We start from the raw sequence: 12061 nt of genomic DNA on the forward strand, positions 1-12061 counted from the left end.
AACTCATTTTTGATTCTTCCCTCTCATGATCCCCCCATATCCATTCACTAATTCCTGTCCATTTGCCCTCTTAAAACATTTCTTAAATTAATACCCCCTTCTCTATCTTTGCTTCTTCCACTTTGGACCTCATAATCTCAGGCCTGTACTTTTATAATAGTCTCTTTCCTAATGACTCAGATACTAATTCTGTCCCCTCAATCTTTCTCCATATTGCAGCCAAGGATGATCTAATATATGAATGTGATCATTTCACTATTCTCCTTAAAATTGTTTTTGGACCCACATAAGAAAAATCCTCTTCATCATGGTACAGGATACCTTCTTTAACTTGGCCCTACTGATAACAGCCTACCCCTTACTGTTTAGATCTTTGAACCTTATTTTATTTTTAACTTGCTTTTTCCTTTTCTTCCCTTAAGATTTTATTTTATGTAATCTCTATTCCCAACGTGGGGCTCAAACTTACAACCCTGAGATCAAGAGCCGCATGCTCCACCAACTGAGCCAAACAGGAGCCCTTGATCTTTGAACTTTATACTCTGGAATACCAAACAGCTTTTAATTTCCTGCACATCCTATACTGTATCATTCCACTGTGTCTTTGTGCACTTCCTGTGACCTTTTGCTTGGGTCTTGCTTAGCCTTCAACACTCAGCTTGGGCGTTAACAATATCTTCCTTAAATCTCCCAAATGGGATAAATGCCTTTCCTTAATACTTCCATGGTATTATCTTTATCACTGCATTAACACCACATATTATAATTACCTATTTAAATATCTGCCTCCTTAACTAAATTATAAATTTGTTAAAGACCCATTATCTAGCACAGTGTTGTCTGATGCACAGGTGTTAAATATTTTTTATAGAGTCAAATTGAATAATTTCTTAGATTGATTCCAATTTCTCCATAGTTATAAATAATACTGCAATAAATGGCTCTGTGGCCATTTATTGTAAATATAATAAGCGACAAATGACATTTAATTTTTTTTTCCTGGAGTGCCTGGGTGGTTCAGTCAGTTAAGCATCTGACTTTTGATCTCAGTACAGTCTTGATCTCAAGGTCGAGTTCAAGTCCAGAACTGGGTTCCACGCTGGGTGTTGAGTCTACTTAAAAAAAGTTTTTTTTTTTTTCCTTATAACAGATGTTAGATGAAAGATTACTGGATCTCAACATATGAACAGTTCTTATAACTTTCTAATAATTTATGTATGTTATTTTTAATACTTGAGACCAAGAGGCAACTGGTCAAGAATTTTTACCATGTAAATTCACATTTGGAATTTTTCTCATGACATTTTACTAATATGCTTTACTTTATGCCAATAATTAGTGCCCTTAAAAATAAGAATTAATAATCAACTTTTGTAGTTACCATAACTAATATTCTACCTATAGACTGGTCTCAATGATACTAGGTTTAGACTATGTAATTCGTTTAATTTAGACAATTAAAATGTAACTGAGACTTTCTAAAAGATAAAGATACATCAGTTGACACTGCTAGAATATCAATACCTTCCTACCACTGGAGGGGGTAAAGCAATCTACTAAATTTTTGAAAATTGCCAGAAAGAAGTCACAGTATTAAATAAACTTATCAAACATGGAAGTTTTCATGAAGCATTCCCATTCAAGGGTAAAGCAAAGGTAACATCCAGCTATCTTTTCAACATATAAAAGTTACTTGTGTAATGCTGCAAATCAGGGATTGGCAAACTATGGCTAAGGACCAAATTCAGTCCACTAAGGACTTTTGTAAATAAAGTTTTGTTGGAACCCAGTCATTTCATTTTTTTACATATTGTCTATGGCTGCTGTCACACTACAATGGCAGAGCTGAGTAGTCATAAGAGAACCATATGGCCACAAAGTCTAAAATATTTACTATCTGGCTCTATACAGAAAAAGTCTGATAACTCCTACTGCAGATTATTAGAAAAGAGAGAACTCTTCACTATTGTCATTAAAAAATGTTTATACTGAAGAAAATAAATATGTATGTCCATGATTTGTATTAGTATCCTACTTTTTCTTATTTCTTTGGTGATTCTTCTACTTGATGGTATTCATTCAAACCCACTCCTGTCCCCCGTCTGCCCTCATCAAAGATTCCAAGCTCTCCTTTTTGGTATCTTCTGTTTATAGTTAGCAATAATAAATCTCTACTGAGCTGGTCAAATAATAATGTAAACAGTTTCACAAATTAAAAGAAAAAAAGACATGAAATGGTAGAGAAGTAAAAAAATTCATAGTTTGTGCATGGGGGAGCTGGGGGAAGGTTATTAATAACTGAGAGTATTGAAAGGAATGGATGACAATGTGATTAAAACAACCAGGTAAGCGTTTTAGGAAGAATAAAAGAAAGAAACAAATGAAAAAGTAAATAAAGAAAGTAAATAGTAAAATCAAATTATTTAAGAAATAGAGAAAATTAGCACACTTAAAAAGTATAAAATCTTTTAGCACCGCTCCTTTAAGAAAGCCTTCTATTTACCTATCCAAACAGGCAAATAGTCCAGATTTTCCTCCTACGGCACAAAGTACTTTGGGAGCACAGCGAGGTCGTGTCATCAGGACAGTCTGATGAGAGAGTCTATGTTCAGGCATAAAGTGGTACTTTAGGGCTTCATTCAAAAGATGTTTACAAGTGCGATCATCACGAATAAGATGATTTGCTTCATATAGTCTAGTGAGAAACTTAACACTCAGCAATGGTAATCTCACACTATTAAGTAGCTGTGCTAAGTATTTCTGACGTTCTTGTACATCGTACTTGATCCAAGACTCAAGTGCATAAAAAACAGTCTCTTCGGTAGCTACATTCAAACAGTCATTGGAAACAATTTCATCCAAATCAGCATGTGTAAGTTCAAAAAACTCTTCAGTCTGGCAAACAGCTTCAAAATTCTGGCATATGTATTTAGTAGCTGCCAAATAAAGGTCATGACAACCGTATGTCTCTGCAAAACGAGAAATTCCGATACAATTACCAGGATCAAGCTGGCTTTCAAGAAATGCACAACATTCCTTCAGGACAAGTTTTATCTGGAGTAGGTTTGCTGCTGGAAGGAGAGATTCAACTGTGTCCTGTGAAATAAAAACAGTTCCTGTGTAGGCATACTCCACAATGGCCTGGAGAGCAGTTTCATCAATGCACTGAAACTCAACCTCACTGTTCTCTTTTTCAGAAAGGTTTCCAGTGAACATAGCTTTGAAATATGGACTGATACTGGCAAGTACCACTTTGTGAGCATGGATTTTAACATCACCAACACGAAGAATGATGTCACAGAGCTCGTGATGTTGACGAAGAAGATTCAAGCCCTGAAGAAGTTGTTCAGAATGCAAATGGGTTAAGTTAGCAAGCATGTAGGTCGGGGATGTGTGGTCCATCTGCAGAAAAAGAAAAAGCATAGTTACTTCAAAATAATCTTGCCCATATGACTCCCTTTTCAAATAGTACAAAATAAATGAAATTTGTTGTTTATTGGCCTGTTTGTTGCTTTTTAAATACTTCACACTAAATACTAGACCGAGACTTTTAGCAATCACATAATTAACAATCATATAATTCAATTCCTATATTATAGATACTAGGAAACAAAGGCCCAAAGGCCCAATGGCCACAAAAGTGATATGCCCCAAACCACAAATGTCTCCTGACAATGGACTTTTGGATTGGAACTCTACCAGATCTTCTGTTTCCCCTTCATTAAATTCAAGTCTGAGTTACCACTGAAACAAAATGGAAATGTGAAAAAATTTTGCCTAAAGGAAAATAAGTTTTGAAAGAATGCTAAAAATTCTTTGGCTATTTTCTCAATAATAACATCAATGCCTGCCAAAAGATGCTTTACTTGGAAAGAAATTTCATATTAACTCACACACTTTACCCAAAGACATAGTAATTACTTTAATAAAGGGTGCTGAATTTAACAAAAGTATTACTATCAACAAATTCAACGACAAACAAAAAATTCATGTGAACACAATCTGATGCTCTATAATGAGGGCAGTTAGGCTCACTTACTCATCTAGACATTATCTACTCAACTCTTCAACATAACTTCAGATTATAGCCAACCAATCTTTTTGTCACTTCGTACATCTGAAGATGAAAAAGAATAAAAAATAGGAGAAAAGAGATGAGAGAGAAAAAGAAGAAAAGGAAGGAACAGGAATTGTGGTAGGCTGAATAATGGCTCCCCCAAAAAAGATGTCATTAAAACAAAAAACTTTTGGGGTGCCTGGGTGGCTCAGTGGGTTAAGCTGCTGCCTTGGGCTCAGGTCATGATCTCAGGGTCCTGGGATCCAGCTCTGCTCAGCAGGGAGCCTGCTTCCTCCTCTCTCTCTGCTGCCTCTCTGCCTGCTTAATGATCTCTTTCTGTGAAATAAATAAATAAAATCTTAAAAAAAAAAAACAAAAAACAAAAAACTTCTGCTCTAAGAAAGATAATGTCAAGAGAACAATAGGACAAAACATGCCTTGGGAGAAAATATTTTCAAAAGACACATCTGAGAAAGAACTCTTATTCAATGGATACAGAAGATGTGGTATATATATATAATGGAACAGTACTCAGCCATCAAAAAGAATGAAATTTTGCCCTTTGAAATGATATGGATGGAACTAGAGGGTATTATGCTAAGCAAAATAAATAAGTCAGAGGTTTCATTTGTATGCAGAATTTAAGAAACAAAATGAACATAGAAACATAAGAATGAACATAAGAAACAGATGAACATAGGGGAAGGGAAGGAAAAATAATATGAAAATAGAGGGGTAAACCATAAGAGACGGTGAACTCTAGGAAACAAAATGAGGGTTGTTGAAGGGGAGCTGGATGAAGGGAAGGGGTAATTGCGTGATGGGTCTTAAGGAGGGCACTTGATGTAATGAGCACTGGGTGTTATATGCAACTAATGAATCACTAAATTCTACTTCTGAAATGAATAATATAGTATATGTTTACCTATATCAAATTTAAATAAAGAATTTTTAGAAAAAGAAATGTTACTCAGAAAAAATTAATCTAAATTCAACAATGTAAAAATGAACCTGGGGCACCTGGGTGGCTCAGTCATTAAGCATCTGCCTTCAGCTCAGGTCATGAACCCAGGGTCCTGGGATTGAGCCCCATGTCGGGCTCCTTGCTCTACAGGATGCCTGCTTCTCTCTCTCCACTCCCATTGCTTTTGTTTCCTCTCTAGCTGTCTCTCTCTGTTAAATAAAAAAATCTTTAAAAAAAAGAACAACCTGATTAAATAGCAATCATATAGTGACAGACACTTATATTAAACTAAGTTTTGTATATTCAAGCCTGATTAAAAAACATCTAACCAGAGAAGAGAAACGGATGACAAGAAGCAAAAGAAAAGATGTTAGAGAGAAATGCATATTAAAACAAGAATGAGATTCTACTTCACACCTATTAGAATGGTCAAAATCCATAACACTGTGGATATGAATTCCTGAAGAGAATATGGGGCAATAGGAACTATCATTATGGCTTGTAGGAATGCAAAATGGTACAGCTACTTTAGAAGACACTTCAATGGCTTCTTACAAAACTAAACATACTTTTACCATACAATCCAGCCACTGCCCTCTTTGTTTTTTACTCAAATGAACTGAAAACTTATGTCCACATGAAAACTGTGCATGTATGCTAACGGCAGCTTTATTCATAAGTGCTAACACTTGGAAACAACCAGGATGTCCTTCAGTTTGTGAATGGATAAACTGTGGTACACCAAACAATGGGGTATTATTCAGTGCCCAAAGAAATGCTTCCTATCAAGCCATGAAAAAACACAGAGAAAATCTAAATGCATATTGCCAAGTTAAAGAAGCCTGAAAAGGCCCGATACTGCATAATTCCAATTATATGACACTCTGGAAAGGTCAAAACTATGGAGATGATAAAAAGATCAATGACTGCTAGAGGTTAGAAAGAAGGGAGGGATGAATAGGTGAAGCACGAAGGATTTTTTAGGGCAGTGAAATTACTCCGTGTGATACTACAATGGTAGATATGTGCCATTGTACATTTGTCCAAATCCATGAACGTACAACACCAAGAGTGAACCCTAAAGTAAATTATGGACTTTGGGTGATAATGATGTGTCAATGTAGGTACGTAACAAATGTCCACTTTGGTGGGGATGTTGTTAATGGGGGATAGTATGCATATGCTGGGGCAGGATATATATGGGAAATTTCTGTACATTCCTCTCAATTCTGCTGTGAATCTAAAACTGCTTTTAAAAGATAGTCTTTAAAGAATAAGTTTAAAAAGACACCTAAGCTACTTTATAAGCTCACATCTCTCCTAGACTAAATAATAATGTTCCAAGATACATAAAAGAATCTGTAAATGAAATCCCTGAATCACTGCCAGGACCGCAAGCCTGGAGACTGTTTTCAAAAATAAGATCGTAAATTCGACAAACATTTTGGTAAGGTTAATGTTAATTTCAGATAACATTTTAAAGTAACTGTTTGATATGTGAATACCTAGAAGAGGATATAGTGACCTCTAGGACTAGGACAGATGGAGCTAATTATAAGACATGTGTTACAGACTAATCTTGTTTCTTTATTTGATGTATTTAGAAGACTTGGAGATCAAGAAAATACACCTGATGTCTGTAAAGAATTTTACAATGACTTTCATGATTTTCTTGACAGTAAAACTAAAAAATATAAGGTAGTTCAGTTAGCTAAATCAGCAACACTAGTGCATACTACTTAACGGAATGAAGTCTACCTGAAGGAAGGCTTCTGGAGTAAGCTATAAGGCCAAACTGAAGATACTTGGGCATGCCCTTCACCTCTACAGATGACATGTAGCTTCCAAAGACAGCAAAATCATTGGTTAACAAATGAAGCATCCAAAAGACCTGATATTTAACAAGAAGAAATTTAAGAGGGATAAATATTAAGATTCCAAAGTGGATTTCAAAACAACTACATAAGAATAGCTTAAGAGAGAAAAGACTCAACTGTAGGATGTGTTTAAAGGTCTCAGAGATTTTATTTTTTTTTTATTTTTTTTTTTTTAAGATTTTATTTATTTATTTGACAGAGAGAAATTACAAGTACACTGAGATGCAGGCAGAGAGAGAGAGAGAGAGGGAAGCAGGCTCCCTGCTGAGCAGAGAGCCCGACGCGGGACTCGATCCCAGGACCCCGAGATCATGACCTGAGCCGAAGGCAGCGGCTTAACCCACTGAGCCACCCAGGCGCCCCAAAGGTCTCAGAGATTTTAATTGCACTATTATTTTAGTATACTAAGCTTAGGTAGGTTTTAAGTTGCAATAATAAAACTATAATATGCAGAACTAGCGGAGATATTCTCACTCTGTTTTGCAAATGTCATACCACATCTGGAGTACAGATTCTTAAAAGGGAGCAGAACAAAGTATAACATGATGAAGAGGGGAAATTCAAATCATGTCTTATGGGTAATGGAACTGAGGATGCTGAGTATGAAGAGAAGGAAATCTGAGAGGGTTATTATGTGAAAAACCTAAAAGTTATTCAATAATAATAATATAATAATGTAGGGCTGCTTTGAGGATTAAATAGGTTTATACAAATAAAGTGCTTAGAATAGCATTTATCAATAAGTTATTGTATTACTAGTGAATTTCTAAAGTGTCTACTTAAGAGGTATTCTGCTTTCTGTGTTGTACCATCTCTCACTACCAGGTAAGAAATCCACCCTGGGGGCGCCTGGGTGGCTCAGTGGGTTAAAGCCTCTGCCTTCGGCATGGGTCATGTCTCAGGGTCATGGGATTGAGCCCTGCATCAGGCTCTCTGCTCAGCATGGAGCCTGCTTCCCCCTTTCTCTCTGCCTGCCTCCCTGCCTACTTGTGATCTCTGTCTGTCAAATAAATAAATAAAATCTTAAAAAAAAAAAATCCATCCTGTACCACTGACATCCTAAGCCCCACAAACTACTGCAGAATCGTTGATTTTTAAATCAAGTTAGTTATTGATTTGTTTTTACATAAATATGAATCATATAGTGACAGAACCTTATATTAAACTAAGTTTTGTGTCTTCAAGACTGATAAATTACCATTAACATATGAGATATAAAGGCACAATACAATACTGATTTGTAAAAATACACACACATAAATGTACACACAAAACATACACACCTATGTGTGTGTATATGTGTATATGTATATCTCAATTATCCATATATGCAGGACAGTATGATTTTAAGAGACTGGGCTTAGGAATCAGGTTCCTAGGGTTACAACATTGTCTTTACTATTTATACAGTACTTGATCTTAAAGTCTTGGTTTTTTCATGGAGCACCTGGGTGGCTCAGTGGGTTAAGCCTCCATCTTTGGCTCAGGTCATGATCTCAGGGTCCTGGGATCGAGTGCCACATCGGGCTCTCTGCTCAACAGGGAGCCTGCTTCCCCTTTTCTCTGCCTGCCTCTCTGCCTACTTGTGATTTCTCTCTCTGTCAAATAAATAAATAAAATCTTAAAAAAAAAGTCTCAGTTTTCTCATCGGTAAAACACAGCCAAAACAGTACACATAACTCAATAGCTGTTAGAGGCTGTTTACTATTATATCATCATTCTCAAAAAGGCTTGGTTTTTTGCCAGCTACCACATGTGACTTCCTTTCATGGTTACTAAAAAAGAAATGACGCTTACTTACAAGTGAACTAACATAATCAAAGTCTGGCTAGTTTGACCAGAAAAGATATGACAAGCCACCTTTAAATTTTGATAGTTTACCTAGTTATAGACAATGAAAAAAAGAGTAAACCAAAGACTAAGTTTCCTGAATCCTTGTCCCACACACCAAAAAGGACAACACCAAAACAAAAAGGGCTAGATGAAGGCAACACAAGCTGTAAAGAACCCAAACTATATTGCAGCTAAGCAGTTTTATATTCTGCAGCTCTACTCTTTGGGGTGAGGGTGGGGCATGAAAGCCCCACACCTCATCATAATCAGGGAATTGAGATTCTGTCCCATGTCAGAATCTTGGGGTTTATAAGGGGTCAAGTGGGAGATGGTCTGTAGCCACTCCTTAAAGGCTTCCCCACCCCTGTGTTTCAGGAGAATGACAAGGTGCTTCAACACTCAGATGAGCTGTGGTCCCAGGATCCAAGATTTGCCTAGGTGGCCCTATACAAGGTTATAATGAAGGTCATAGTGAAGCTGCCTTCCTACACTTATACCCTCTATAGTATTTCTTCTTTATCCTTTCTTAGTATCCCCCCAAAATAATAAAAAAAATAATCGAAGTTTTAAAAACCACTCGAAGAAAGGGTACTAGTAAAGATGAATTTGTAAAAGAATATCCATACATACTTCTTTACATCACTGGACAGAATACAAATGGCACACTGTTCACTCCCTTTAGGAAATATTGAGAGGGGCACCTGGGTGGCTCAGTGGGTTAAGCCTCTGCCTTCAGCTCAGGTCATGATCTCAGGGTCCTTGGATCGAGCCCTGCATTAGGCTCTCCGCTCAGTGGGGAGCGAAGAGTGCTCCATCCCCCCCTGCCTGCCTCTCTGCCTATCTGTGATCTCTGTCTGTCAAATAAATAAATAAAATCTTCAAAAAAAAAAAAAAAAAAGAAAGAAAGAAAAAAAGAAATATTGAGAATAGGGAAGGAGTCCAAAATGCAGAGGAACAGGAGACCTGAATTTTGTCTGGTCCCGGGAATTCAGCTTAAACAGCTATCAAATCATTCTGAGTATCTGCAAACTCAACCGGAGATTGAAGAAAAGAATAGGTGTAACTCTACAAATGGAAAAGTGACCATTTTCTACAAGGTAGAAGGTGCTGAGAAGTGAATCTGAGGTGATATATGGGAAGAAAGACTGCAAGGGGAGGGAGCCTCCATCAGAGCACAAAAACAAAATGTTTAGAAGTCTGTTTTGGTGAGGGAGGTGGCTCAGGCTGCTAAGCAGGGATGAAATCCTAGCTAGGTCAGTGTGGTCGCAGGATCCTTGGGGTCACAGGAAGCAGGGGTGCCTGACTGTGGCAGGTGCCCAGGCATCAGAGGGGGAAGCCCGCTACAATCAGTGAGACCAGAAGTGGACTCTCACCTTGGGGTTGCCATGGACTGTGATCTTCAGCACAGAGGGGATTGCTCTCTAGTAGGGGCCCAACAAGCAGCAGAACCAGGGAGACACTCCCTTCTTCCCCTGGGGAGGAGTGCTGTAGGAGCATGCCACAAGAGCCTACATGGTTTGGAGACTCCAAACAGGGTCATGTGCCTGAGATAAAAACATTTGGTCATGGGCTGGGTGAGCACAGAGTGCTGCTGGAGACCAGGAAGACAGAAGTGACTGACTACTTTTCTCTAAGGACTCAGAGGGGCCCGAGCTTTTACCTCCCCAGCTGGAGACTGGGAGGCAGCCATTTTCATGCTCATCCTCTAAAGCTGTGTGGAAAGCCTTCAGGGAACAAAAGCCACATACAGCAAACCAGAGGAAATTCCTTAGCCTGGCCCCCTGGCAAGGGCAGTGCAATTCCGCCTCAGGCAAATATATTTGAGAATCAAAGCAACAGGCCATTCCCCCAAAAGATCAGCAAGAACATCCGGCCAACACCAAGTTTAACTATCAATGAGAACTGCAAAACTGTAACACTAGGGGAATACAGCACAAAGAACTCAAGGCTTTTATTTTCAGGATTCTTTAGTCTTTCTACTTTAATTTTTAAAATTTTCTTTATTTTTTAAAATTTCTTCTTTCCCTTTTCAACCAATTTTTTATTTTATCAACTCCTTTTTAAAATCCTTTTAAAATTTTCATTTTGACAGTTACATTCTATCCTTTCAATGTATTTAATTTTATTTTTGTATATAGAAGTTTTTCTTTCTTTACAATTTTGAGATTCAGTTTCCTCTAAAACTGACTAAATATACTCAGGACATAGCAGATGGCTCTGTTCTATTCACCTGTCTGTTTAGATCCTTTCCTTTTTTGTTTTTTTTGTTTTTTTCTTCTTTTGTTTTTTTCTTGTCTTTTAATTACCAATTTTACAGTTACATTCTACTCTTTCATTGTATTTAATTTTATTTTTATACACACATAAGTTTTTCTACCTTTACAATTTTGGGACCTAGTTTTCTATAAAACATACCAAAATACACACTGAAGCCAGTGTATTGCTCTATTCTGTACATCTGTCTGATTATAGTATTTTTTTTTCCTTTTCTTCCCTCCCCCACCACCCTGCCACCCATATCAGGTCTCTTCTGATTTGTTTAGTTTATATTTCTCTGGGGTCATTGTTGCCATTTAGTATTTTGTTCTCTCATTCATCTATTCTTCCCTGCAGTGAATGACAAGACAGAAAAACTCACTTCAAAAAAGAGAACAAGACGCAGTACTGACTGCCAGGGACCTTATAAATATAGAAAGATGTTGGAACTAGAGTTCAGAATAATGATTATAAAGATACTAGCTGGGCCTGTGATGCCTGGGTGGCTCAGTCGGTTAAGAGTATGCTTTCCACTCAGGTCATGAACCCAGAGTCCTGGGATCAAGTCCCACATTGGGCTCCTTGCTCAGCAAGAAGCCTACTTCTTCCTCTGCCTGCTACTCCCCCCTGCTTGTATTCTCTCTCTCTCTGACAAATATATTAATAAAAACTTAAAAAAAAAAAAAAAAGATACTGGCGGGGCTTGAAAAAAGCTTAGAAGACACTAGAGAATCCCTTTCTGAAGAAATAAAAGAACTAAAATTTAACCAAGACGAAATCAAAAAGACTTTTAATGAGATGCAATAAAAAATGGAGGCTCTAACTGCTAGGATAAATGAGCAGAAGAAAGAATCAGTGATACAGAAGACCAAACAATGGAGAATAAAGAACCCGAGAAAAAGAGAGAGAAAAAGAACCAGATCACAAAAGGAAAATCTGAGAGACAAGTGAAACCATAAAATGGAACAATATTAGAATAACTGGGATCCCAGAAGAGGAGGAAAAGAGAGAAAAGGGCAGAAAGTAGAAATTCCCTAATCTGGGGAAGGAAACAGGCATCAAGACACCCCAACA

General features: G+C 37.4%; 1 protein-coding gene across 3 annotated transcripts in view; it reads right to left on the minus strand.

Annotated features, from left to right (window-relative positions):
• Positions 1-12061, minus strand: part of KLHL28 (kelch like family member 28) — a 41508-nt gene that overhangs the window by 14338 nt on the left and 15109 nt on the right. For all 3 annotated transcript variants that reach the window (XM_045069055.1, XM_045069060.1, XM_045069050.1), the window contains exon 2: positions 2504-3402. In XM_045069055.1, coding sequence (XP_044924990.1) covers positions 2504-3402 — 899 coding nt within the window. The remainder of the gene's footprint in view (positions 1-2503; positions 3403-12061) is intronic.

This window comes from Mustela putorius, unplaced genomic scaffold (assembly GCF_011764305.1).
Source record: "Mustela putorius furo isolate JIRA1106 unplaced genomic scaffold, ASM1176430v1.1 tig00000129_pilon_pilon_pilon, whole genome shotgun sequence".
NCBI lineage: Eukaryota > Metazoa > Chordata > Mammalia > Carnivora > Mustelidae > Mustela > Mustela putorius.